This window comes from Sphaeramia orbicularis, chromosome 15, assembly GCF_902148855.1.
Source record: "Sphaeramia orbicularis chromosome 15, fSphaOr1.1, whole genome shotgun sequence".
NCBI lineage: Eukaryota > Metazoa > Chordata > Actinopteri > Kurtiformes > Apogonidae > Sphaeramia > Sphaeramia orbicularis.
In genome coordinates, this window is record NC_043971.1 from 41,124,307 (window position 1) to 41,148,759 (window position 24,453).

Genomic DNA, 24,453 nt, shown 5'->3' on the forward strand with positions numbered 1-24,453 from the left:
GGCTAAATGTATTTTCTTTTTTTCTGGTCTGTGTATTTTACTACAACTCCCATTTTGGGTGCTTCTAAAATCAAGAAAAAACAAAATATGAACATTTGAGTGTAAATCACTGTATATTTGCTCGCATAATTCTGCAGATATTTGACAATCCACTGGGTATAAACAGATGTTTATGTGTTTCTTTCTTTAAGCTCTTCCTTAGCTACCCCAAAAATGTCATTCAATAGAGAGTGAGCAAAACAAAGAGAGACGTATGGAGAAGAATGGAGTAACTGGGAGGAAAACAGGACTGGGACCTGCAACCATTGTGTCCTAATACAATATCGGACTTCCTTTGAATGCCAGACACCACAAACACACAAGTGCAGGCATATAGGAGCTGAATAGCAGGCAGCGAGGCACCAAGGCGACTTCCTCTGGAGATCTAGACGATGGGGAGAGGGAGTGTGAGAGAGAGAGAGAGAGAGAGAGAGAGAGAGAGAGAGAGAGAGAGACTGGTACAAACTGCAGTATCAGACATATTTCAGTTCAGTCCTCGGGACACTCATCCGTCAACTACCGGACCAACTTTTTCCTTGACAGCCCTGGTTAACTGTTCCATCTGTGTCTGTGTTCATCTGGTTCTCTGAGCGGCTGTAGTGAGAGCACAAACAGTTGAAAGTTCAGACTCCTACTGGACTGAAACAAGTGGAGGGAAGTTCATCTGAACTGGAAGACATCTGGATCCCTGCAGTTGTCTCATTCACACATCTGCTACTGCTGCTACTGCTACTACTGCTGCTGTTTCTGAGGACCGCTGCCAAGGTAGAAGAACAAGTGCCTTGCTCAAAGGCAGCTCAGTTGTATGTGGTAAGGAAGGGGAGATCAGCCAATTAAACGCTCAAGTGGGTGCAGACTTCTGGATCTGCACTTTCCAGTCTTCGTATCCTAAATCAGTCAGGTAAATGTGCATAAAAATAACACACTCTATACAACTTTCCTTTTAGATTTTTTTATGCTTTTCTGTTTAAAAGAAACTAAACATCTAATTCTTGGAATTTCAAGTCACACTTAATGTTTACTCATGACTGACTATTTTTGTTTATTGGTATTCCCATCATTGATTTGCAAAACACCACAAAACAAAACTGTGATGAACAATTCCTCACAAAATTAATTTAATCTCAGGTTGTTCTGCTTCATTTTTCAGACCTGGTGATTCAGTTTGCATCGGATCATTCAGGTGTAGAGGAATTTTACAATACAGATATCTCTGTGTTCATATGAACTGGATATCAAAGTGGCCTTAATTTTATCAGGGTAATAAAAATATTCAACCAACAGACCAACAGACCTTTTAGATCCTCTACAAATGTTATGTGGATGAGTATCTTCATTACACAAGTATATTAAAAATATACAGCAGAAACAACTTTTACAAGTCATATGAGATGCCAAATTTTAGAGGAAATCAGTCCTGCTCATAAGTGTGTTCAGGTGGTGATTCACTATACTTTTGGTGAGGTACTGTGAAATATAGCCGGGTCCATTTATTTTCATATTTGTCAGTATTTGACAAACAGAATATTGAGGGAAAAAATTAAAATGTTATAATGCTCATAAAACATTAATACAATAACGTTTGACAATGTGTTATTGCCATGGAATTACTACCAGTACTTGTACTATCACAAAGATACTTATCATATTTAAAGTTTCAATACTTAGATAGAGAAAAATCATTTTCATTTTGGCATCAAATGTGTGAAATTTCATGAAATTTGCAAATTTATATCAGTATCACTACCTTGTCATTAAATTACAGTTACATTCTTTGGTCTGTCAGGTTTCTGGACACTAAAACAACATTCTTTTAAAACTGTTTCAGCACATTTAGATAAAAAACAATATTAAATGTATTATTTTGATAATGATGAAAGAGCAGAAGTTTTCTTAATTTATAAAATATTAATTATTTACAGCAGTACCTTCACCATAAAATGATGGTTGTTTGGTTGAGCATGTTTTTTGTTTTTTTTAACCCGACTTGAACCAGATGCATAATACCATAACTTTAACTGTGACAACGATGAGTTCTTACATAAACAACTTTGATATAAAAAAAATAAATAAATAAAATAAAGGTTGATATTTTATGGTCAATAATTGTTCACTATATACAATATTCACCATATGAAGTTATGTAATTAATTACTATTAATCTATTACATGATTAATGTATTACGATGAAATACATTCATCTTTGAATATTCCACCAATATATTGTGGATGGAATGTGATATCTAGGTCTTTTTTTTTTTTTTTTTAACATAATCTACCTAAATCAAGTACAACCAGCTCAGTCGGACTGACCAACAGCTGAGAAAAACAGAAGTGTGAATACAACATTCATTTATTTATGGTTTAAAAATGTTTTTTGGGGGTTAATTAAAGGTCCAGAACATATGTTTTACACACACTTGCAGTTTTGTGCTAAACCACACATCTGATAACTCCTCTGCTGAAATAAGGCTGCGTATTTAAGTTGCTCAGTATCAGGATTTTCCTTCATTCCACTCTGTGTCCTCCTCAGTGTAAAAAAAATAAGAACCACAGAGCAGCAGCTTCACTCTGAAAGTAACAAGTTGTGCCAAAGACATGTATTTTAATATATCATGTTCTGTTATAGAGATTTAGTCATTTTTAACACTAAGATTTGCCTCATACTCATACACTGAAATACTGGGGGTGTTATTTACTGAGGAAAACTTAGGAAAGTATTTGCATTTAGAATTGTAAGTAAATTCTACAAGGGCAATCATCAAGTAAACTTTACTTGCAGATATACATTTATTTTACTTGCAAACCTCAAGTAATTTACTGATGATTATTAATATGGTCATTGAATTTTACTTTGTCCTTTTTAAGTTTTACTCAGACTCTGACTGCTTCAAACTGAAAAACACTAATGCTAATGCGCCCAAAGCTAATGTCTTTTCACAGTAATTTTTAAATACTGTGACATTTTGGTATAAATAAATATTCCTTCCACCCAGTTCACTCAGATACTCTCCCCTATAGGCAGAACATGAATCATAGACCTACAGAACACCAAACAGCGAAGTGCTTTTAACAAATATTTACAACTTGCAAAGGTAACGCACTGTCACATGACTCAGTGACACTGTAAAGTACGTGAGTCACATGACTCGGCACAAAATACCCCCATTAAGTAAGTAAGTAAATTTTATTTATAGACCACTTTTCACAGACAGAGTCACAAAGTGCTTTATTAAGTCAAATCAAAATCAAATCAAATTTACAGAAACCCAGCAGAACCCTCCAGGAGCAAACACTTGTGACCTTTGACAGTGGCGAGGAAAAACTTCCCTTTGATGACAATCAGTGTGGCTCGCTACAATACTTTTTCTAACTTTTATTCATGGATAATATGTAAGTAACATCTACACATTTGACATATTTTTTCTGCAGTTTAAATTGCCTTTTAAAACTTACTTGGTATTTCTAGGTTCATATGTAATGACTATAACCACTGAATATGATGTGAAAATACATTATACAACTTACTCTTCCCACACACTTTATTTATTACATGAATGACATATTTAGTTTTACTCGAATAATTCCAGTTCTCACTGATACTTAAAATTAGAAAATAAAAATTGTGACAGTTAACCTAATAAATATTACTACTCCAAAAAATCCTTTTTTTCATTGTAAGTTCTACTAAAATGTCTCTCCTGATACTGTTTGTGAGTCCACTGACGCAGCATCCTGCACTGGCACACTGCTAATGAACTGTGGAAATAGGACTGGACATGCACGACTGAGTTTGTGTTGGTGTCTGAGTTAGCTGTTCACTGCTGCCAACTCGATTACTGAGCTGGAAAAGGCAAAAACCAAGAGCAAAGGACCTTAGCTCCAAAATTAACCTGATGTGGGTGTATTTTAACCCATAAAGACCCAGTGCTACCTTTGTGTCAGTTCCCAAATGAATTTTTTCTTTATATTTAACAATTTTTAAGTGATTTATCACCATTTATGATAATATCATCCTCTATATTTTGCATTTTTCAGTGCAAATCATGTATTAGCATCATGTATAAGCACTGATAAACTGTCCAAATACAGTTTTTATCCATGGATTGTACAACTTAGTCTCATTGAAAATCATATATATATATATATATATATATATATATATATATATATATATATATATATATATATATATATATATATATATATATATATATATATATATAATTTTTTTATTTATTTATACACACAGGGTGGGGAAGCAAAATTTACAATATTTTGAGGCAGGGATTGAAAGACAGTGTATGACCAATTAGTTTATTGAAAGTCATGAGAATTTATTTGCCACAAGAAAATTTACATAATAGAAAATGTTTTTATTCTATGTGTCCTCCTTCTTTCTCAATAACTGCCTTCACACGCTTCCTGAAACTTGCGCAAGTGTTCCTCAAATATTCGGGTGACAACTTCTCCCATTCTCCTTTAATAGTATCTTCCAGACTTTCTCGCTTGCTTCCCCACCCTGTATATATATATATATATATATATATATATATATATATATATATATATATATATATATATACACATACATATTTATATATATATATATATATATATATATATATACATTTATTTATTTATTTATTTATTTATTTATAGGTAATTTGATTGTTTTAATACATGTAAATATTCTTTATTAAACATTAAAAAGTTAAAAAAAAATATGCAAAATCTCATTTAAAGTTAGGGCAAAAAACTGTATTTTAATTGTTGAAAATTACTGTATTTTTATGAGATGGTTATTTTTCGTTATTTAACAGTATTTTTTTGGCACCCCAGCTGCCGGAATATTACCCTTTTTTTTTTACAGTGTTCATATGCATTCATACACCAGTGTGAGTAGCAGCACTGGAGGCAAGGAGGGTGAAGTGTCTTGCCCAAGAACACAACAGCACATGACTGGGACAGAGTGGGATTTGAACTGCCAACCCTTCGGTTATTGAACAACCCGCTCTACCCACCCCAGTAGCTATTATTGTACAGAGAACCATCCTGAGTCTTCTACAAAGAACCAAAAATGCCACTGAATGAGAAATACTGTATTTTTCTGTTGATTTATTCATTACTGAGGTGAATTATATCCTGTATTTTTATCTTGCTTATCTATAAATACATGTGTAAGCTATAGAACTGTGGAATATTAATAGTGACGGTTATAAATAATGTTTATTATCAGATTTAAAACATCCTCCTGTCCATTAATTATCAACATAAACGGGCCAAGAAAAAAAGATTCCTGTCTCCGTCTGTGTGTGTGTGTGTGTGTATGTGTAGGTGTGTGTGTGTGTGTGTGTGTGTGTGCCCTTTATCAAGACAGGATGCAGAACAATACCACATGTTGGATAATGGGTGTACACACAGTTAGACTCATACATACACACAAAGGTCAGGTGAAAGTCTATACAAGGAAGTAATATTGTTATTAATGATGCACAGAGCACTTGTGAAACACATAAATACACACACAGACAAACACACACACACACACACACACATACATGTTCAAAGGATTCAGTTTCTCAAAAACAGGATGGGAAGGGCATTTCAGGGACATCTGAGAAATAAGGGACAAATTATGGTGTGATTCCTTTTAACCCCACTGGCAAAAAATGTTATTCGTGCTGTTTTAATTCCATCCTAAATAAAGAGACTTCTGTTGTGTGAGTCTTCAGCAAAAAACTTATGACGTGATTGCGCGGTTAAAGCCTTCAGGAAACAAAGTCTTATCTTAAATTTAGTGGCATGCCAACTGGAGAGCAGCAATTATCTGAATTTGCATCCTGTATAGGTGGAAAAGAAATTTAGAAGACGAGAATTTTGTGGACTTCAACATTTCAGTGAAAAAATGTTGACTCTTTACTGTGAGATCACCTTTCTCAACACGACTCGGGTGTGTTCTGAGTAGCGCAAGTTTCCAGGAAATGCATGCAAGTCAGTGTAATTTTTCCATAAATATGTGGAAACGAAACATGTGTTTGTGCATGTGTGTGTGTCAGTGAGAGTGTGTGGCAGTGTTTACAGTCAAAATCTAGTTTTTCCTTCCCTAGAGACAGACGGAGGGGAGTGTGGGAACTGTGAGCGAAGCTAAACTAAGACTTGGGCACAGACATTTTTATTAATGGGGTCAGAGAGGGGGTCAAGAGAGATTCAAGATAAACGTAAGAACACACACATACATACATACATACAAAAAAATACAGAAAACCCCTCACTATCGCTATCGGAACCACATCACAGCAAATAACGACCGGCAACGTTGCAAAGGGGGAAATTTAAATAACGGGGAAATTTACTGGACAAGACAACAACAGGATAAAGTGCAAGAAAATGTGCGTGTATAAGGTACAAAAAGAAAAAAAAAAATACAAATGATAATAACACGGTGCAACCTCATAGTATGAATTTAACCCTTTCACGCATGAATTATGAGATATACAGGGTGGGGAAGCAAAATGTACAATATTTTGAGGCAGGGATTGAAAGACAGTGTATGACCAATTAATTTATTGAAAGTCATGAGAATTTATTTGCCACAAGAAAACTGACATAATAGAAAATGTTTTTATTCTATGTGTCCTCCTTCTTTCTCAATAACTGCCTTCACACGCTTCCTGAAACTTGCGCAAGTGTTCCTCAGATATTCGGGTGACAACTTCTCCCATTCTTCTTTAATAGTATCTTCCAGACTTTCTCGTAATAGTTTTGCTCATAGTCATTCTCTTCTTTCCATTATAAACAGTCTTTATGAACACTTCAACTATTTTTGAAATCTCCTTTGGTGTGATGAGTGCATTCAGCAAATCACACACTCTTTGACGTTCGCTTTCCTGATTACTCATATGGGCAAAAGTTTCTGAAAAGGTATGGATAATAGTGTTAGGTATGATTATGACATCAATATATGTTTGGTTTCAAAACAATTGACGTAGTGCCTGCTGAGAAAAAACAACTACATGTTCATTGTAAATTTTGCTTCCCCACCCTGTATAGTCAAGAGTTTTTTTCCTGAGTGCTTTTAGTCCTCTTTAAGCCTGAAAAAAACTATGCGATTGAATTTTTTTTTAATGCACCTATTTTTTACGGAGTCACAAAATTTCCTCGCAACTGGATACCATGCGTTTAATTTTTTAAAGGAAAGAAATGTATTTAACATGTATTTAAAATGCAACATCAGAAAGTGATATACTGTGTGAAATCTATGAAATTTCTTTTTTTTAATGTCGTTAATATGATGTTTACTCACATTTGATCATACTCACAACATGGAAATAATATTAAAAAAAATATGTTTGTTTAAGAAAACTGTTAATTACAGTCCAATAACAATTAGTAATTGATTTACACTCAAACCATGTTACTGCAGATCAGGTTTATCAAGAACAGCAAAGTACTATAATTATATGAATGTCAGTGTATGAGATGATGCATAAGCGTCCACTGTGTTAGCTGATATGGAACTAAAACAACAAAACCCATGAATATACAAGAGAAGAACTGGAGAAGAACTGTCCACTGTAGTGTCCACTATGCATGAAAGGGTTAATTTATTCCATGTCTGTGCTCGTTTTGTAATTTACTCATTTTACAGATCAATTTTTCTCATTAAAATAAATTGAAATATAAGGAATCTGTTTTGCCTGTTTTGTGTCTTGGTAGATCTGATCTGTAATGCAGATGGATAAATCCTAAATTGAGGTATAACATTGATCAAATTTTTCTTATTATTTCTTCTCGTTTTTCTTCTGAAATTTCAGTTTGTTCAGGTTGTTCGCATCTTTTTTTGTTTGGATAGTTTGTAAAATGTAAATGATTTCACAATTTAAGGTTATTTTTTGCATCTGAAAAATTTGGAGTTGTCATTATTTCTAGGCTATTATGCTATTATTTGACTGGTCCGGCCCACTGGAGATCAAATTGGGCTGAAAATGAGTTTGACACTCCTGGTCTACATTCTCCCTTTGAACATCATTCCTTACATTAGTACCATTACTTCATGGTACTGAACAAAGCAGGTACACTCACTGTTCATGCAGAGGTGGACCTTACAGACCCTGTAGACCACATTGGACCTGAGATTATCGCCTCACTGTCTTCACTTTAACATTTGCTGTCACTGTCTTATAATGTGCGCAGAAATGACCAAAAAAAAAATAACTTCGCCGATAAAGGGTTAACCAGAGCCTTTCACTGAACAGTTTAGGACAATAACCAAACCTGACCTACACACCTGAACCTGTTCTACTTTCTGTTCCTCAGGTAAATCTTGTACTTGCAGTGTAACAGGTGAGCCCGGTTTAAGAATCTGAGCCAACTTTTGACCCATTATGGCCGACTGGAGCCTTCTGGGAAACTTTCTGGAGGAAGTACAGGAGCATTCTACCTCTGTGGGAAAGGTATAACACACACACACACACGCATGCACACACACACGGACACGCATGCACATGAAGCATGCCAGTCTGGCTTCCTCAGTATATAATGGAAATCCAAAACTCAGTATAAATAAAACATTCACATCATCCAGTTTACTTTAGGGAGCTCAGTCCTAGTGTTTGAGAACATATAAATAAACATAAAGTTTATGTTAGAGTGGAACTATTTGGAGCATAATTGCTATATTAACGGAAAATCATATAAAGCACATAATGGAATAGTACAGCCTCTGGTAAAAATAGAAATCTATTTTAAACCGTGAAGACCCAAATGCCCATCAGCGACCAAAATCATTCACTGATATAAAATGTTTAATACCTGTTGATCCATCAATCCTAGTAATACATGGAAATAATTGGTGTAAAATGCAGTTTTTCATCTTTTCATCATCATCAGATACAACCCATTATATGGACGTTCAGAGGCTCCGTAGTGAACGTGGAAACACTGTCATCTTCTACAACATTAAATTCACCAGTAAAACCCATGGAGTTTGATATATGACAGTGGATAAACACACTTATTTTATGTTCAGTTAATGATATGTTTTGTAGAAAAAAAATAACCTTTTTTTTCAGTTTTCTGTTTTGGATATAATAACCCTCAATTTTAATCTGAGCTTTAATGTACATCTACATCAGGGGTGTCAAACTCATTTTGGCTCAGGGGCCATATTCAGCCCAATTTGATCTCAAGTGGGCCAGACCAGTAAAATAATGACTTAATCTATAAATAATGACAAATCCAAGTTTTTCTTTTTGTTTTAGTACAAAAAAAACCAATTACATTATGAAAATATTTACATTTTACAAAAAAAGATGTGAATAACCTGAAGAAATAGGAATTTCATTTGAAAAATTAGTGCAATTTTGACAATATTATGCCTCGACTTATTATTTATACATGTCCATTACACACAGTGTTACATAAACATTTGGTAACAGGCAGAATATTGTTAAAATTTTGGAGTTTGGAACTAAAATTTGAACAGTTTCTATATAATTTCTATGCATCTCTTATTATTAACACAAAACATTTAGTAACAGGCAGAATATTGTTCAAATTGCACATTTCGGGTTGTTCATCTTTGTATATGTTTATGTATTTATTTGCATTTTATTGTGAAAAAATAGTTTTGTAAATGTAAATATTTTCACATAATCTTTTTTTTTTTCACTTACATTTTTTCTACATAATTTTTCACAAAGAAAATTTGTATTTGTAATTATTTATGGGTTTATTGTGTTGTTATTTTTACTGGGGATCACATTGGTCTGTATGTGGAACCTGAACTAAAATGATTTTGACAACCTTTACTGTTCAGGTTAATTTTTGCACTTTCATCCCGCGGGCCGGAATGGAACTTTTGGCGGGCCAGATTTGGCCCCCGGGCAGCATGTTTGACACCTGTGATCTACATTATCAGCACATTGAATACAGAAAAATGCCTGATTTCCACTTAAAAATGCAAAATACACAGCATAATTTTAGAACAAATGGTGATAAATCACTTAAGAAAGGTTAAAAACTGAGAAAAATTCATTTGGAAGCTGCCACAAAAGCAGCACTGGGTCTTTATTGGTTGAGGGAGAACCGTTAGAACTTGTGAAATTAGAAACTTTCAGTTAGCATTTTGTGCTTACAATTCTCTCATTGTTTTTTTTTTTTTGTAAAATATATTTTGTTACATGAAAGACCTGTGTTTAACGCAACATTAATATATTTTTATGTTTAGCTCTACAATATAAAATATGTGTCTTTATAAACTCATCTCCTAGGTTTGCTTGTCATTGTCTGAGATTTACAGAAGTCAGTCGGTTCCACTAGTTAGTTTATTATTCTTTTGTAATTTACTGTTAGTCCATTAAACCAACAAAGTGGAAGTGCTGCTGGGTCTTCTTGATGATTATCCACAGGCGCTTTTTTGGAAACTGTTAGTGAGTCTTACTATTTGTAGTCAAGAAAAATTCACATTAACATGCAAGATTTCAAAAAATATTCCAAGGCACACGATAGGATTTGTGTAAAAAATAAAATGCCTTTATTTCTCCATGGCAATCATTTAAAACACAGCCAAGGTGTTGTGACCTCTGGTTTTCATCAGGGCTTTTTTCGGCCAGTGACATTCACACAATCACTTTAATGAACTGAAGGAGGGAGGTGTGAGGCAAGGTTCTAATAGTTTGTATTTTTCATTCTAGTTTAATTTTATTTAATTTTGACTTTTTTTCTCTAATTCATTTAGTTTTAATTCATTTTGAGAGCAGGTTTGCTAGTTATTAGTTTTTGTTATTTTCTAAATGCTTAATTTTAGTTTAGTTTTATCATTAATTTTAGTTTTGTCGTATCTTTTATCTTCTTCACCATCATATTCCCAGACAGGACTCTGCTGTTTTCTCCCAACTGTAGTCTCCATGTTTCCAGATAGAGTGCGAACGAGAAGTCGACCCTAAACCACAAGTGACGAGAAGTGACGGACCGTTAAATATCATACGGCGCCAGCAGCTAAAATTGCTTGAGGGAAATAAATCGATTTCATATCAATTCGACATTGACAAAGATGAAAACGAAGGGAATTTTATCCATAATTTTTATACATTTTAGTTAGTTTTGTAAGCACACAATACAGTTTCAGTTAGTTGTCGTTTTTTTCTTTTTAATTTTCGTTTTAATTTATTTCAGTTAACGAAAGTGTTTTTACAATTCTAGTTTTCGTCATTTTGTTAGTTTTCGTTAATGATAATAACCTTGGTGTGAGGGGGGAGAAGGAGAAAAAAGAGAGAAGAAAAGAAAAAGAGAAGAAAAAATAAATACATTTAAAAAAAAAAAAAAATTATTAAAATAAATAAAAATAAAATTTAATAAATAAATAAAAAAACCCAGTCCTCCCTCTTTCAGTTCATTAAAGTGATAGTGTGAAGGTGTGTAACTTACTGGTGAAAAAAGCCCTGATGAAGACCAGAGGTTGCAATGCCGTGGCTGTATTTTAAATAACTGCCATGGAAAAATAAAGGCATTTTATTTTTTCACAAATCTTACTGTTAGTCCACATTTGTAATTTAATATTCTTTTCTATTTATTTATTTATTTATTTATTTAGCACAACAACAAATCACACATTAGGACAAACAAAGAAACAAATTATGCAGGTGAGATCAGAAAACCCGCTGGGGCTTATAAAATTAATCTCACTTCATTATAGCATGAGCTTAAAGAAAGACAATACAAATAAAACAATAATATACAAAGTACAACAAAAATCTAAACAGAGAATAAAAGAAAAAGAGTATGTGTAAGTGTGTGTAAGGGTGGGATAGTGTGTGTTTAAGAAATATTTAAATTTGTTGAATCCGATATGTCCTCAGCCTAAACTTAAACTAATGAAGTGAGGTAGACTGAGATGTGATTTGAATATAACTGTTCCAACATGCCCTTTACCTCCCACCAAATTTAATCAAACTGTGTGCAGTAGTTTTTTCATTGTCTTAACCCTTTCATGCATAGTGGTCACTACAGTGGACAGTTATTCTACAGCTGTTCTCTTGTATATTCATGGATTTTGTTGTTTTAGTTCCATATCATCTAACACATTGGGCGCTCATGCGTCATCCCGTACACTGACGTTTATACCATTACTGTAATTTTGCTGTTCTTGATAAACCTGATCTGCAGTAACCTGTTTGAGTGTAAAGTAATTGCTTGTTATTTTTATTTGACTGTAATTAACAACAAAAGCTTTTTTTCATATTATCTCCATGAAGTGAGTAATGACTAGTATTAGAGTATGTTAAAATGTGAGAAAACAACAAATTAGTACACTGTTAAAAAAAAAAAAAAAAAAAAAAAAAAAAAAATCTGTTGAATTTGCAGTAAAATACTGGGAGCTGTGGTTGCCAGAAATTCACCATAAAAATTACAGTGACAATGTAGAGGACATTACGATATGCTGTTTTGGCAACTGTAAATTTTGCAGAACAGAACTGTTATTTGTTTACAGTGGTTTGTTGTAAAAATAACAGTTATACCATCAACCTGTTTACAGTAATTTCCTATCAAAGTTACAGTCTATCTCAGTAATACACATGACACAAACTGTATGATATATTACGGTATTTTACTGCAGCTAGTTCAGATTTACGCTAAATTACTGGCAGCTGTGGTTGCCAGAATTTCACCGTAAAAAGTACAGTAGAAGACATGAAGCATTACAGTTGTTTTTTCAAATTTACGGTAAATTACTGGCAGCTGTGGTTGCCAGAATTTCACTGTAAAGATGACAGTTTTTTACTGTATTATTTTTTACAGACTTTTTTTACAGTGTAGCATTAAAATGTTTTTCTACCATGCTTTGCACACAGTATATCAGTAAATACATGTTTCTTTGCTTCAAAAATTAAACGCATGGTGTCCAGCTGAGTGGACATTTTTGCAACTCCATGAAAAGTAGGTTCATAAAAAAATTTTCAATTGCATTGTTTTTTTAATGCCTGAAGAGGACTAAAAACACTCAGGAAAAAAAATCTTGATTACGGTTCTCATAATTCATGCATGAAAGGGTTAATAACAAACACATAAGAGCCTCACCATACCCCACAGGAGCTGAGTTGGAATCCTTGTCTGTCGAACAATCTCAGCCTGCAGACTTTTTTAGACTTTACTTACAATACTGTTCTTGTCGTCTTATTTTTAATCCGTATGTTTACCTTTACATCTTCTTTTGCACAGGTGTGGCTGACCATCCTGTTCATCTTCCGTATCCTGGTGCTGGGGACGGCTGCTGAGTCGTCCTGGGGAGACGAACAGGAAGATTTTAACTGCGACACTGAACAACCAGGCTGCGAGAACGTCTGTTATGACCGCGCGTTCCCTATAGCACATATAAGATACTGGGTAATACACCTATGATCAAATATGGTGGAACCAAATGAAATGATGACTGGAATTTAAAAAACAGTGGCACTATTTGGCTCTTTGGGCACCTCAACAGGCCTTCCCTTACATTGTAAACAGAGTCTCAAAATGAGTAAGATCGCAGGTAAAAAAAAACAAAAACAAACAAATATTAACTAGAAGCACTCGGAGAGCGCAGACCTCCCCCAAGGCTGATCAGTGGCCCCCCCCATGGGCCCCCCCACCCCCGATCACCACCAAAATTTAATCATTTCTTCCTTATCCCATTTCCAACAAACCCTGAAAATTTCATCAAAATCTGTCCATAACTTTTTGAGTTATGTTGCACACCAATGGACAGACAAACAAACAAACAGACAAACAAACCCTGGCAAAAACATAACCTCCTTGGCGGAGGTAAAAAACCAGAAGTCTCCAACACCTCCATGCTTCAAGAGGGGGTTTAATACAGGGTTTTTCAACCTTGGGGTAGGGATCCCATGTGGGGTCATCTGGAATTCAAATGGGGTTGCCTGAAATTTCCAGTAATTGATAAAAATAAAAAAAAATAAACCTTCCTAATAAAAAATATATAGTGAGTTGAGAGACAATCCCAAGCCATAAAAGACATGACAAACTCTGAGGCTAAAACTGAAACACTGTGGTACTGTTTATCTGTCAAATGTTCATTGTGGTCGGTTTCAGATGTTGCAGCTCTTTCACAATTCATAGTTTGAGTTCTTGTTTGTTCAGTATTAATGGTCAGCCTTGTAAATCCAAGCTGGACTGACTGCACATATCCTGACCAAGGAAAATAAAATTCTCACTTTGTGCAGTAATCTACACCTGGCTTTTCTGCCTCCGCCCATAATAATATACATTATATAGACTAAATGTCATCTAAAATTAATGTCTATTTGCAACCTAGTATAGCAAACTATTACATGATCAAAAACAAAGCAAAAAAATGGCAAAAAAAAATGTCTCTGTTTTGAATGTCTGGGGTTGCCAGAAATTTGTGATGTTAAAATGGAGTCACGAGCCAAAACAGGTTGGGAACCACTGGGTGAATGAAATGGTTTCTGTTGCTAGGATGGAGTAGATTCACTTTGGTAAGAAGAAATCGCAGAGTTACTGTCAAAAAATATGGGGATCTTTTTTTGGCAATACTGGATGAAGCCAAAGTCTGTGCTTGAATCATGCTGCTGTGTTATATTTTTTGTTCTTTAGATGCAATCACTGTGTATTTGAAATTGAGTGTTTTAACCCATAGAGACCCAAACAGCCACCGACGACCAAAACCATCTACTGATCTAAAATGTTTAATCCTATCAATACATGTAAATATTTGCCGTAAAAGGCAGTTTGTCGTCTTTTCATGGTCATCAGATATGACCCATTTGGACATTCAGAGGCTCTGTAATGAAGATGGAAACACTGTCATTTTCTACAACAGGGGTTCCCAAAGTGGTGTGTGCGTACCCCCAGGAGTACTCGGAAGAAGCCCAGGGGGTACTTGAAATAAAAAAAAAAACAACATTAAATAAGTCATCATGTACTGAATACAAAATAAATAATGAGAATTAATGCTGAAACATAAAACACAATAAATATATTAAATGAATGAATGAATGAATTTCTTTTTGGTTTTACATCAATCATTGTACTCAGCACATCAATCGTAATAAACAAATAGAACCAAAAAAGGAATACGCTAGAGGCAAAAGCTTATTTTTTGCCTATCCTTTTCAACTAATACACTGCTTACATCAACTTAAATGTGTACAGCATCAAGCATTCACACCATAGTAATAACAAATGAAAAAAATAAAAAAAAATCAACAACAAAAACACATCTACCATCTCAATTCAATATTTCTGAATAATTTAAACTTAAAGTACTTTTTTTTTTTTTCTTTTTTTAAACTTCGCCAAAGGAGTGGATAACTTAAGTGCATCATAAGGTCCATTCCATAATTTCACACATTCATAATAGTTTTATTGTCAATCATCTTGTTTAATCTTTGGTAACATTTTAAGAACATTTCTATTTTATATTATTCAAAATGAGTTTATCTGAGTAGCTAAGTCATTATTTTTTTATTGATGAAAGGTTCATTTATTGATTAATGACCAATTTTTACAATTATCTTTACTATTAGATTGTGACTATTATCTATTGTTGATTGATGTTGGTTGTTTGTTATGTTCTGCATTACAAAATGATTAATAAAAACTAAGTGCCAAAAAAAAAAAAAGTCAGCTGCTTTCAAATTGTTGGTCATGTCTTGGCAGGTGCTGCAGATAGTGTTTGTGTCGACTCCCAGTCTCATCTATATGGGCCACGCCATGCACACTGTCCGCAGAGAGGAGAAGAGGAGGAGCAGGGAGGAGGAGATGGGGGAGGCCGAGGATGACCCAGGGGGAGGTGACGGAGGAGGTGACAGGGGAGGAGGAGACAAACCGCAGAGGAGAGGAGACAAGGATGGAGGAAAGGAAAAAAGTGAAGGTCCATCAGCTGGTCGAGTTCGTCTGAGAGGAGCTCTGTTACAGACCTACGTACTGAGCATCCTGATCAGAAGCATCATGGAGGTACAGCAGTCCAGTACCACGGTGCTGCTTATACAGTCACTGCTACTCTGCTACTGCGTTTACACAGTAAAATTGCCGGTGTTTATATAACACTTAAAGAGTTAATTTTAACACTACCTCAGTGAACATATGGTTCCTATCTACAAAGTGTAAAATTTACACTGAACATAGTTACATTTCCAGAGTCAACTTTACTCTAGTAAGAGTTCATATTTTACACTACACTACATTAATTAGTGTCAATCAAGTTTTACACTATGTGAGAAGTGACACCCATAGTGTTATTCACATTCAACACTGAAGAGTTAAGTGTTAAGAAATAACTTTTCCAGTGTTAAACCTACTTAACGCTACATGTTGATTGATAAATTACTCCAGAAAGTTCTGATTTTTAACTGCCTCCTACCAGTGTTACATATGATGTTCTATAATCCCAGTTTCTGCAGGGGGGAAAAAAGATATAATTATTTCTGTACCCAATTTATTCCAAGTAAAAATGAAATATTGCAATTAAAAGTAAACATAAAATGACATGTAAAATCAAAGCCGCCGACCCGATATCACGTTATCCATTTGAATTTCGGTATTTGAAAACACGTACCCAACACTGACAATGACGACGTAACTATATTCTTGCACACAGAATCTGTTTGGATTTGTTTACACAAACTTATTGCAGTTTTTCGATGCGAGGAAGATGGCGATGCCAGAGTCCAACTTCTTACTCAGTTTGAGCACAGAGGTTGGTGAGCGGGGCTTTTCAGAGTCATTATTTTTTAACACTGAAAGGTATCTTGCTCTTATCGGTGTTGAATTAACTTTGAGAGAGTCAGTTTACTTTAACATTGAATATATGACACTGACAGTGTAAAACCTCTTTTAACGCCAATTATTTTCACCAACACTGGAAGTTATCTTGTTAAATTTTACTCCGTCCATTGTTGGAATAACTCTGAAAGAATTAAAATACTTTGACACTGCATTTTTTACACTGGCAAATTTACTGCGTTTACCTTTGGCAGAATTTTCCCTAATCTTTGACTAAGAATAGTTAAAATTTCATCAGCTCTAGTCATTAGTTTATTTTTTATTTTATTTAATTTTCAAATAATAAAAAACATACACACAAATACATGTTGGTTAAAAATCGTGATGGATGGTTACCAAAAACCCTCAAGGGGCTTAATCCTGTAATGCCAAACGTATCATATTTGGTGCATGAGTTTTGAAGCCTTCTACATGATCAGTGCGATATTTTTTTTTCTTGAAAAACCAGATGTATTCAATTAGATACATGCAATACACAGATAATCCACCAGGGGCTAGAAATTCATTCACCAGAGGCCTTTCCAGTGACACTGCAAGATTGTCATTAATGAGGAAGAAGGCAGAACTTTGTCAATTTTGAAAAGGAATTACCAATTTGTTAGACATGTTTGTGTTATGTTTTTGTTTGTTCAAAAATAATATTTGAACATTGAGACCCGATGTATCAAATATGATAGAACATTGAAACTCATACATGGAAATTGATGTTTGAAAAAACATTTTTTTTGGTTGTTCAGAAGGACTAATGAAATGAAAGCTCCAGTTTCAAAGAATTGGAATTTTCTGCCAATTATTTGCAGGCTTTGCAGGGTTAACAAGCGGCAACCTCCAGATTTCAAAAATTATTTACTGCAGTTAAAAATATGGAAAAATATATGCAAGCAGCATAAAAGTACATTTTCTACAAATAAAATTCCACGATATACCAAGCTTTGAAATGTATCCCATGTGGAAAATTACAATCACTCAGGTGCAGAGTTTTCGCATCTTTTTTAAACTGAATTTGAGGAAGAGTTGGCAGATTATTCCATATTTTGGGTCCTCTGTATAGAACACTGAACTGAGTCTGACTGGTACAAGCAAAGGGTGTCCTAATAAGACACCTACTACGAGGTGAATACTTGTGGATTTCAGTGTTAAAGGTAAAAAAAAAAAAAAAATTGAAATGTTGAGGCAGTAGCTTTTTAACAGAGCCATAAACGAATTGTCCAATTTGGAAATGATTAACTTGGCAAACACCAAGGCAAGGCAAAGCAAGGCAAATTTATTTGAAGAGCACAATTCATACACAGAGCAATTCACAGTGCTTTACAAAAATGGAAAAGACACAGGTTAAAAACACACAATTACAATTAAAACATAATCAATAAAACATAAATAACTAGAAAAGCAGCTAGCAGATAACATGCAAAGCAACTACAGTAAGGAACTTTTTATCTGTATTTCAACAGATATATGTAGGTGGTGAGAAACATCAGAAATGGGGAATAACAGAATAAAACAGACCTTGATTATCCCATGTGAACCACAGACACGAGGGGTTAATTTCCAAATCTCCAGAAGTCCACAGGTGTGAATGGGGTGTTTTCCTGATCCTAAAACCGGTACCAGTTATTATGTGTATGACTTTTATGACTTTACCAGCCTGTGTTTAATTCTGTTGTAACAAAATGCAGCTAATTTATTGTGTGCTCAAACAAATAAAAAAAAATGCTAAAATAGGAGACTGAAGCTGTTATATGAGGCAGGTGAGGACAGATGTAAAACATTTATGCATATGGTTGTAAATCACCATATATCCCCATACAGGTGGTGTTTCTGTGTCTGCAGTATTTCCTCTATGGGATCTTCCTCAACCCTCTCTATGTCTGCAAGGTAAAACTAGAAAACACACAATCGTGTTCCAAAATTCATTAAATAAAGCATCATATTCAGGTCTGTCTAATTTGCTGTTCATTCACAGGCCTGGCCATGTCCACATCCAGTGAACTGCTACGTGTCCAGACCCACTGAGAAAAATGTCTTCATCGTGTTCATGTTGGCTGTGTCTGCTGTCTCTCTGGTCCTCAGTGTGCTTGAACTGCACCACCTGGCATGGAGACACTGCTGCAGGTACAACCTAGGTTATTGAAACTAAAGATATATATTAGTGCTGTCAAATGATTGCAATTTTTAATCAGATTAATCACAGGGTTGCTGTGGATTAATTTCAATTAATCATGATTAAATATCATTTATTTTTAATCTATGTTAATCATGTTTCTTTTTGCATGAGCAAACAGACACAAGAAAGAGGGGACTATATATGCACTTAAACGCTAAACGTATTAAACACCTTCAACAGTTTCAACAAAACAACTTGAAACAACTGTTCCGTCTTGGCCCCCAGAGGGCCAACATGCTGTTTAGTGTCTTCCATCTTTATGGGTTGGTTCTGCTGCCTGCCACTACCGGGTCAACTGCCTATTTGCGCGTTCACAATGGTAACTCTACTTGGACAAACTGCCCTAAATGCATTGCCAGTGACATTCAGAGTCTTTCTCCGCTGCTGATGAGTTAATTGTATTACATTTTTGAATCATATTAATCATGACGATGAATTAATCTGTGTTAACACGTAAATTTTGACAGCCCTAATTAATAATAATAACAATAAAAATAATAATAATTGTATGTATATACAGTATATATATATATATATATATATATATATATATATATATATATATGCAACAAAACATACAAAAAGATCCCAGCTAAACATCAGACAGACAACAGACAGAATTCTCACATAGAGCTGCTCAGTATTAACTTATATTAACTTGAATCACGCAATACACCTCATCCAAACTTTTCATATCATGATTATATTCATCCATTATCATGTAAGCTAAATGTCACACACCAAAAAGACCCAAAAATACAAATTAGGGCCATATTTCTAATGCTAAAAACTTTGGCTTCCTGACTTGCCAGTTTAATAAAATCATTGTTTTGCTGTCAAAAAAGCTAGGCTACCTTTTTTTCCAATCTCTTTTAGATCTCAGTGGTGTAACAAACAAACAGCAGGTCTAAGTGAAAGCTCTACGGTCAGTTTAGTTGAAACTGAAGAAACCACGTCTGTCCAAGAGGACTTCACACCACAGTTCTGCCGGCAGAGATCAGAGAAGCCGGAGTCTAGCTTTTTGAGTTTGGATGGAGGAATATCTATTTAAAAGAAAAAAATATTATATAAAAAATGGCAATGTATTTAGAATCTACCTGAGTTTTGGTCACTTTAAAATGCTTCCCTGAGCCTTAAGAAAGTGCTTACTTGCAAGAGTAACATACCATTGTACCATTAGACTAATTCTGACCTGCTACTTTCCTCTTCAATCCACTTTGAGAAGGGGCTTTAGTTTTGTTGTTGTGAAGTGGAAACACTGAAGGTTATTCATATGGCTTGAGAAGTAAGGATTTATCAAGATGTGGTCTGGTGTTTGTGAACAGAATTGCTCTTTGTATTCAGCTGTTACAATGAGATATAAACTCAGCTGTTGCTAATTTTATAGCACATTTCTGAAACCAGGAAACTGTTTTAAGCTTTCATGTCATGGATTTGAACGGATGCATTTCTTTATCCACTGAAACCTCTGTAGACTGAAACGTGACTGTTTTGGGTCTTGTGTAGCAGTTTGTCACAGTCTCAGCAGCTTTAATTAACACACTTCAATCACTCAAACAGTCCTATTATTCATTGATTTACTTGTATTTGACCAGGTCGGTCAGTTGAGATGCAAATGTCATTTATAATTATGACCTGGACAAGAGGAGGCAATCAGATGCACGAAAATATAAAATATAGAAAACAGTTTTGCACAAAGTGAAGCAGTGTCATACAAAATGTAATAAAACAAACTTTGCAATATATAGTATATCCAGTGCTAAACCTGGGTAATGATTAGAGACATCTGCAATGATTGTCGACCATTAACTGCACTATGGATAACCACCTTTTAACCCATAAAGACCCAGTTCTACATTTGTGGCAGTTCCCAAATTAATTTTTCTCTAGATTTAATCTTTCTTAAATGATTTATCATCATTCATTATAATATTAACCTCTGTATTTTGCATTTTTTCAGTGAAAATCATGTATTTTCCTATAGTTCATTTACTGATCATATAGATGTGCATAAAAGTTCAAATTAACCCTTTCATGCATACTGGTCACTATAGTGGACAGCTATTCTACAGCTGTTCTCTTGTATATTCATGGATTTTTTTTTTTCTTTTTTTTAAACATATCTTTATTAAAGTTTTAAGACACTACATATCTTTTCTGACATGAACTGGTAACATTATGTAGATCTCTCCTGAGCATAAACCCCCAGAATCACAACCCCTCCGCACAGTTTTCACACAATTTATCTGTAAATACATGTTTCTGTGCATGAAAAATTAAAAGTGTGGTGTCCAGCTGAGTGAACATTTTTGCAACTTCATGAAAAATAGGTTCATAAGAATTTTTTTTTTTTTTTTCATTATTATTTTTTTATGTATTTTTTATTTTTTAAATTATTTTTATTTTATTTATTTTTTTAAATGTATTTTTCAGAAGAAAATGTTCAGTTGCATTGTTTTTTTCATGCCTAAAGAGGAATAAAAACACTCAGGAAAAAATTTTGATTAAGGTTCTTATAACTCGTGCATGAAAGGGTTAAAGTTGAGGGTTATTATATCAGAAACAGAGAAAACTGAAGAAAAAGTGACTTTTTCAGCAAAGATATAACTGATAACTGAACATAAACCAAGTGTCTCCATCCACTGTCACTGATCAAACCCCATGGGTTTTACTGCTGAATCAATACTGTAGAAGATGACAGTGTTTCCACGTTCACTATGCCATGAAAACATGACAAACTGCATTTTACACCAGTTATTTACATGAATTGATAGGATTAGTGGATCAACAGGTATTAAACATTTTAGATAAGTAGATGATTTTGGTCACCGGCGGCTGTTTGGGTCTTTATGGGTTAATCATTTATAGGCAAAGTTATCTCATAAGCCTAATTTGCTTTCCAACCTCTCTCGCACATGTTCAGGCTTTTGCTATTTTTATTGCCTTTTCATGTTTATGTGTAAATAATCAACATTACACTGATCAATTAATCAACCAATTTACTCAAAGTGTTATGATAAGACATGAAAATGAGCTACCTAGATTTATATTCTGTTTTTCATGCGTTAACATGACAACTTTTATTCCTGGTTTAAACTGATTAAAGTTTAGATCCTATTTAAGATGCCCATGTAAACACCTCATTCCAGTTGAAAAAGAAAAGTTGGGATTAAATTTAAACCTGATTAAAGTCACTGGTTTGATCCACTTTTGAATCTGGGCTAAATTTTTCCTCGGACATGTAAACCCTTTATTCTATTTGGACTTTATTCCTGCCATTCTGCACATGCTCGTTGTCTTGTCCTGTCACATTCTGGCGGAAGAATATGCAATGCAGTCTAGTCAGCCCAAACCGTTCCAGTGGGCTATTCTGATGGGATCTACCAGCCTGGAAAACCCTGAAGGAAGAGTTCATCACCTGTTTTTTTATTAATTCATTTGTCATGAGTTCGATAAGTGGGCAAAACAGTTTGCACTGCAGTGCACCGATTGCCTTGTTCTCGCAGCCCTTCCATTAGCTTAGCTTAGCAAAATCGCTTCATTCCTATGGTCAGATGTAGCCAGGCTTTTATAGGTCATTTGTAGTATTTTATGAGTGATTTTGTGAAATTCAATTCTCCCTAATCATTACTTTAGTCCGGTGGGGTCAATATGATCACAAATTGAGGCTCAAATCATGGCGATGTGACTTACTGCAGTAAGAAAATCTTGGGAAATAAAAACTAATGCAAAGCTAAAACGGTAAAGTAAAGCTAGTTTAGCGCATGCATCCCTTCCAACAAAAAGATTTTCCAACTTCCGTCAACACAACAGTCCCAAGATTGTATGAGCGCAGTAAGTCGCAGATCTAAAGAAATAATTAGGGAGAATCGGATTTCAGAAAATCACTTACAAAAGACAACAAATCACCTTTAAAAAACTGGTTATGTGTAACCATGGAAATTACTATGCTAAGCTAAGCTAACAGAAGGGCTGCAAGAACAAGGCAACGTGAGCACTGCAGCACAAACCCTTTAGCTCATGTAAACCTTTATTCGGGTTTAACATTTCCATGTAAACAGAAGAGAAAGTACTTTGGTTCCGGATTAATTTCTTCTGGAAAAATAAATCGGATTTAAAAAACATCATATAACCGTACCCGTTGTCTGGGCTTGAAAATACCATACATTGTTGTATTACTCTCAACTTACCCTGAAGACTAAAACTAACTTATAATAAACCCTTGTTAACCTCCTGACCTTGTCATTTCACACATTCTGTGACATTTCTTCATTGCAGGCGGTTCTTCTTCCGTGGGAAAGCTGTTAAACCTGTTGAAGCCTCACTGGGCCGCCAGCTCTCTCTGTCTCCTCCACCGCCGTCGACCCCGCCCCCAGACTTCAGCCAGTGCGTTATTGGCTCTTCACACTTCCTGCCCCTCCCTTTTCCCAACCACCGCCTAGCTAACCAGCAGAACTCGGAGAACATGGCTACTGAAAAGCACAAAATGGCCACAGCTGTGGATGAGGAGAACTTTCTCCAGGTGAACTGTTATGCAGCTGAATGGCAGAAGTCGGGAAACAGTCAGAGCCAAGATGGCGGATACCTGAGGACTGACGCTGACCGTTACAGCTCAGGAAACAACCCTCCAAATCAAAACAGCGGCTCAGACAAGCTGCTGCTGTGCCCAAATGGAGGGCTCAGTCAGAAGGACAAACGGAGATTCAGCAAAACCAGCGGAACAAGCAGTCGAACACGAGCTGATGACCTTTCAGTTTAACGAGGAAACTGAACTGAGCAAACCGATAGATGTATATGACACAATTAAAGGTGAACAATAGTAATACAAGCTTTTATGAGACTGAGCCTTCTCACTTATCTATGTCCATTTACAGACAGGTCACAAAGTAAAGGAAAACCCTGATAGGAATGTTTCAGAGAGATAATGCCTCAATCCAAAGGGCACAGCAACTCACTTAATGGTTTGATGAGCCTAAAAATGATGTGAATAATATCCACACTCAGTATATATCAGCACAAAAGAATGGGGACTTTGGAATCACATGTTAACACTCATCACCCCCATCATCAATACAGAAAATTAGTTAACACTTTATAATAAGTACAGGGTGGGGAAGCAAAATTTACAATATTTTGAGGCAGGGATTGAAAGACATTGTATGACCAATTAGTTTATTGAAAGTCATGACAATTTATTTGCCACAAGAAAATTGACATAATAGAAAATGTTTTTATTCTATGTGTCCTCCTTCTTTCTCAATAACTGCCTTCACACGCTTCCTGAAACTTGCGCAAGTGTTCCTCAAATATTCGGGTGACAACTTCTCCCATTCTTCTTTAATAGTATCTTCCAGACTTTCTCGTAATAGTTTTGCTCATAGTCATTCTCTTCTTTACATTATAAACAGTCTTTATGGACACTCCAACTATTTTTGAAATCTCCT

The 24,453-nt window shown here is 34.9% G+C and overlaps 1 protein-coding gene across 1 annotated transcript; it reads left to right on the top strand.

Annotated features, from left to right (window-relative positions):
- Window positions 1-549: 549 nt before the first annotated feature.
- LOC115433692 (gap junction alpha-5 protein-like) lies at window positions 550-24,086 on the top strand. Its single transcript, XM_030155147.1, has 7 exons — window positions 550-940; window positions 8,359-8,495; window positions 13,261-13,425; window positions 15,721-16,017; window positions 18,655-18,720; window positions 18,809-18,957; window positions 23,288-24,086. Exons 2-7 carry the CDS (start codon window positions 8,427-8,429, stop codon window positions 23,766-23,768), a joined length of 1,227 nt encoding a protein of 408 aa, XP_030011007.1. The 5' UTR covers window positions 550-940; window positions 8,359-8,426; the 3' UTR covers window positions 23,769-24,086.
- Window positions 24,087-24,453: the final 367 nt, after the last annotated feature.

Bases quoted from the DNA above. Each gene is read 5' to 3' on its own strand.
- LOC115433692 (XM_030155147.1), top strand. From the start codon at position 8,427: ATGGCCGACTGGAGCCTTCTGGGAAACTTTCTGGAGGAAGTACAGGAG. The intron at 13,426-15,720 runs GTAATACACCTA...ATGTCTTGGCAG, and splicing joins TAGCACATATAAGATACTGG to GTGCTGCAGATAGTGTTTGT. The intron at 16,018-18,654 runs GTACAGCAGTCC...ATCCCCATACAG, and splicing joins TGATCAGAAGCATCATGGAG to GTGGTGTTTCTGTGTCTGCA.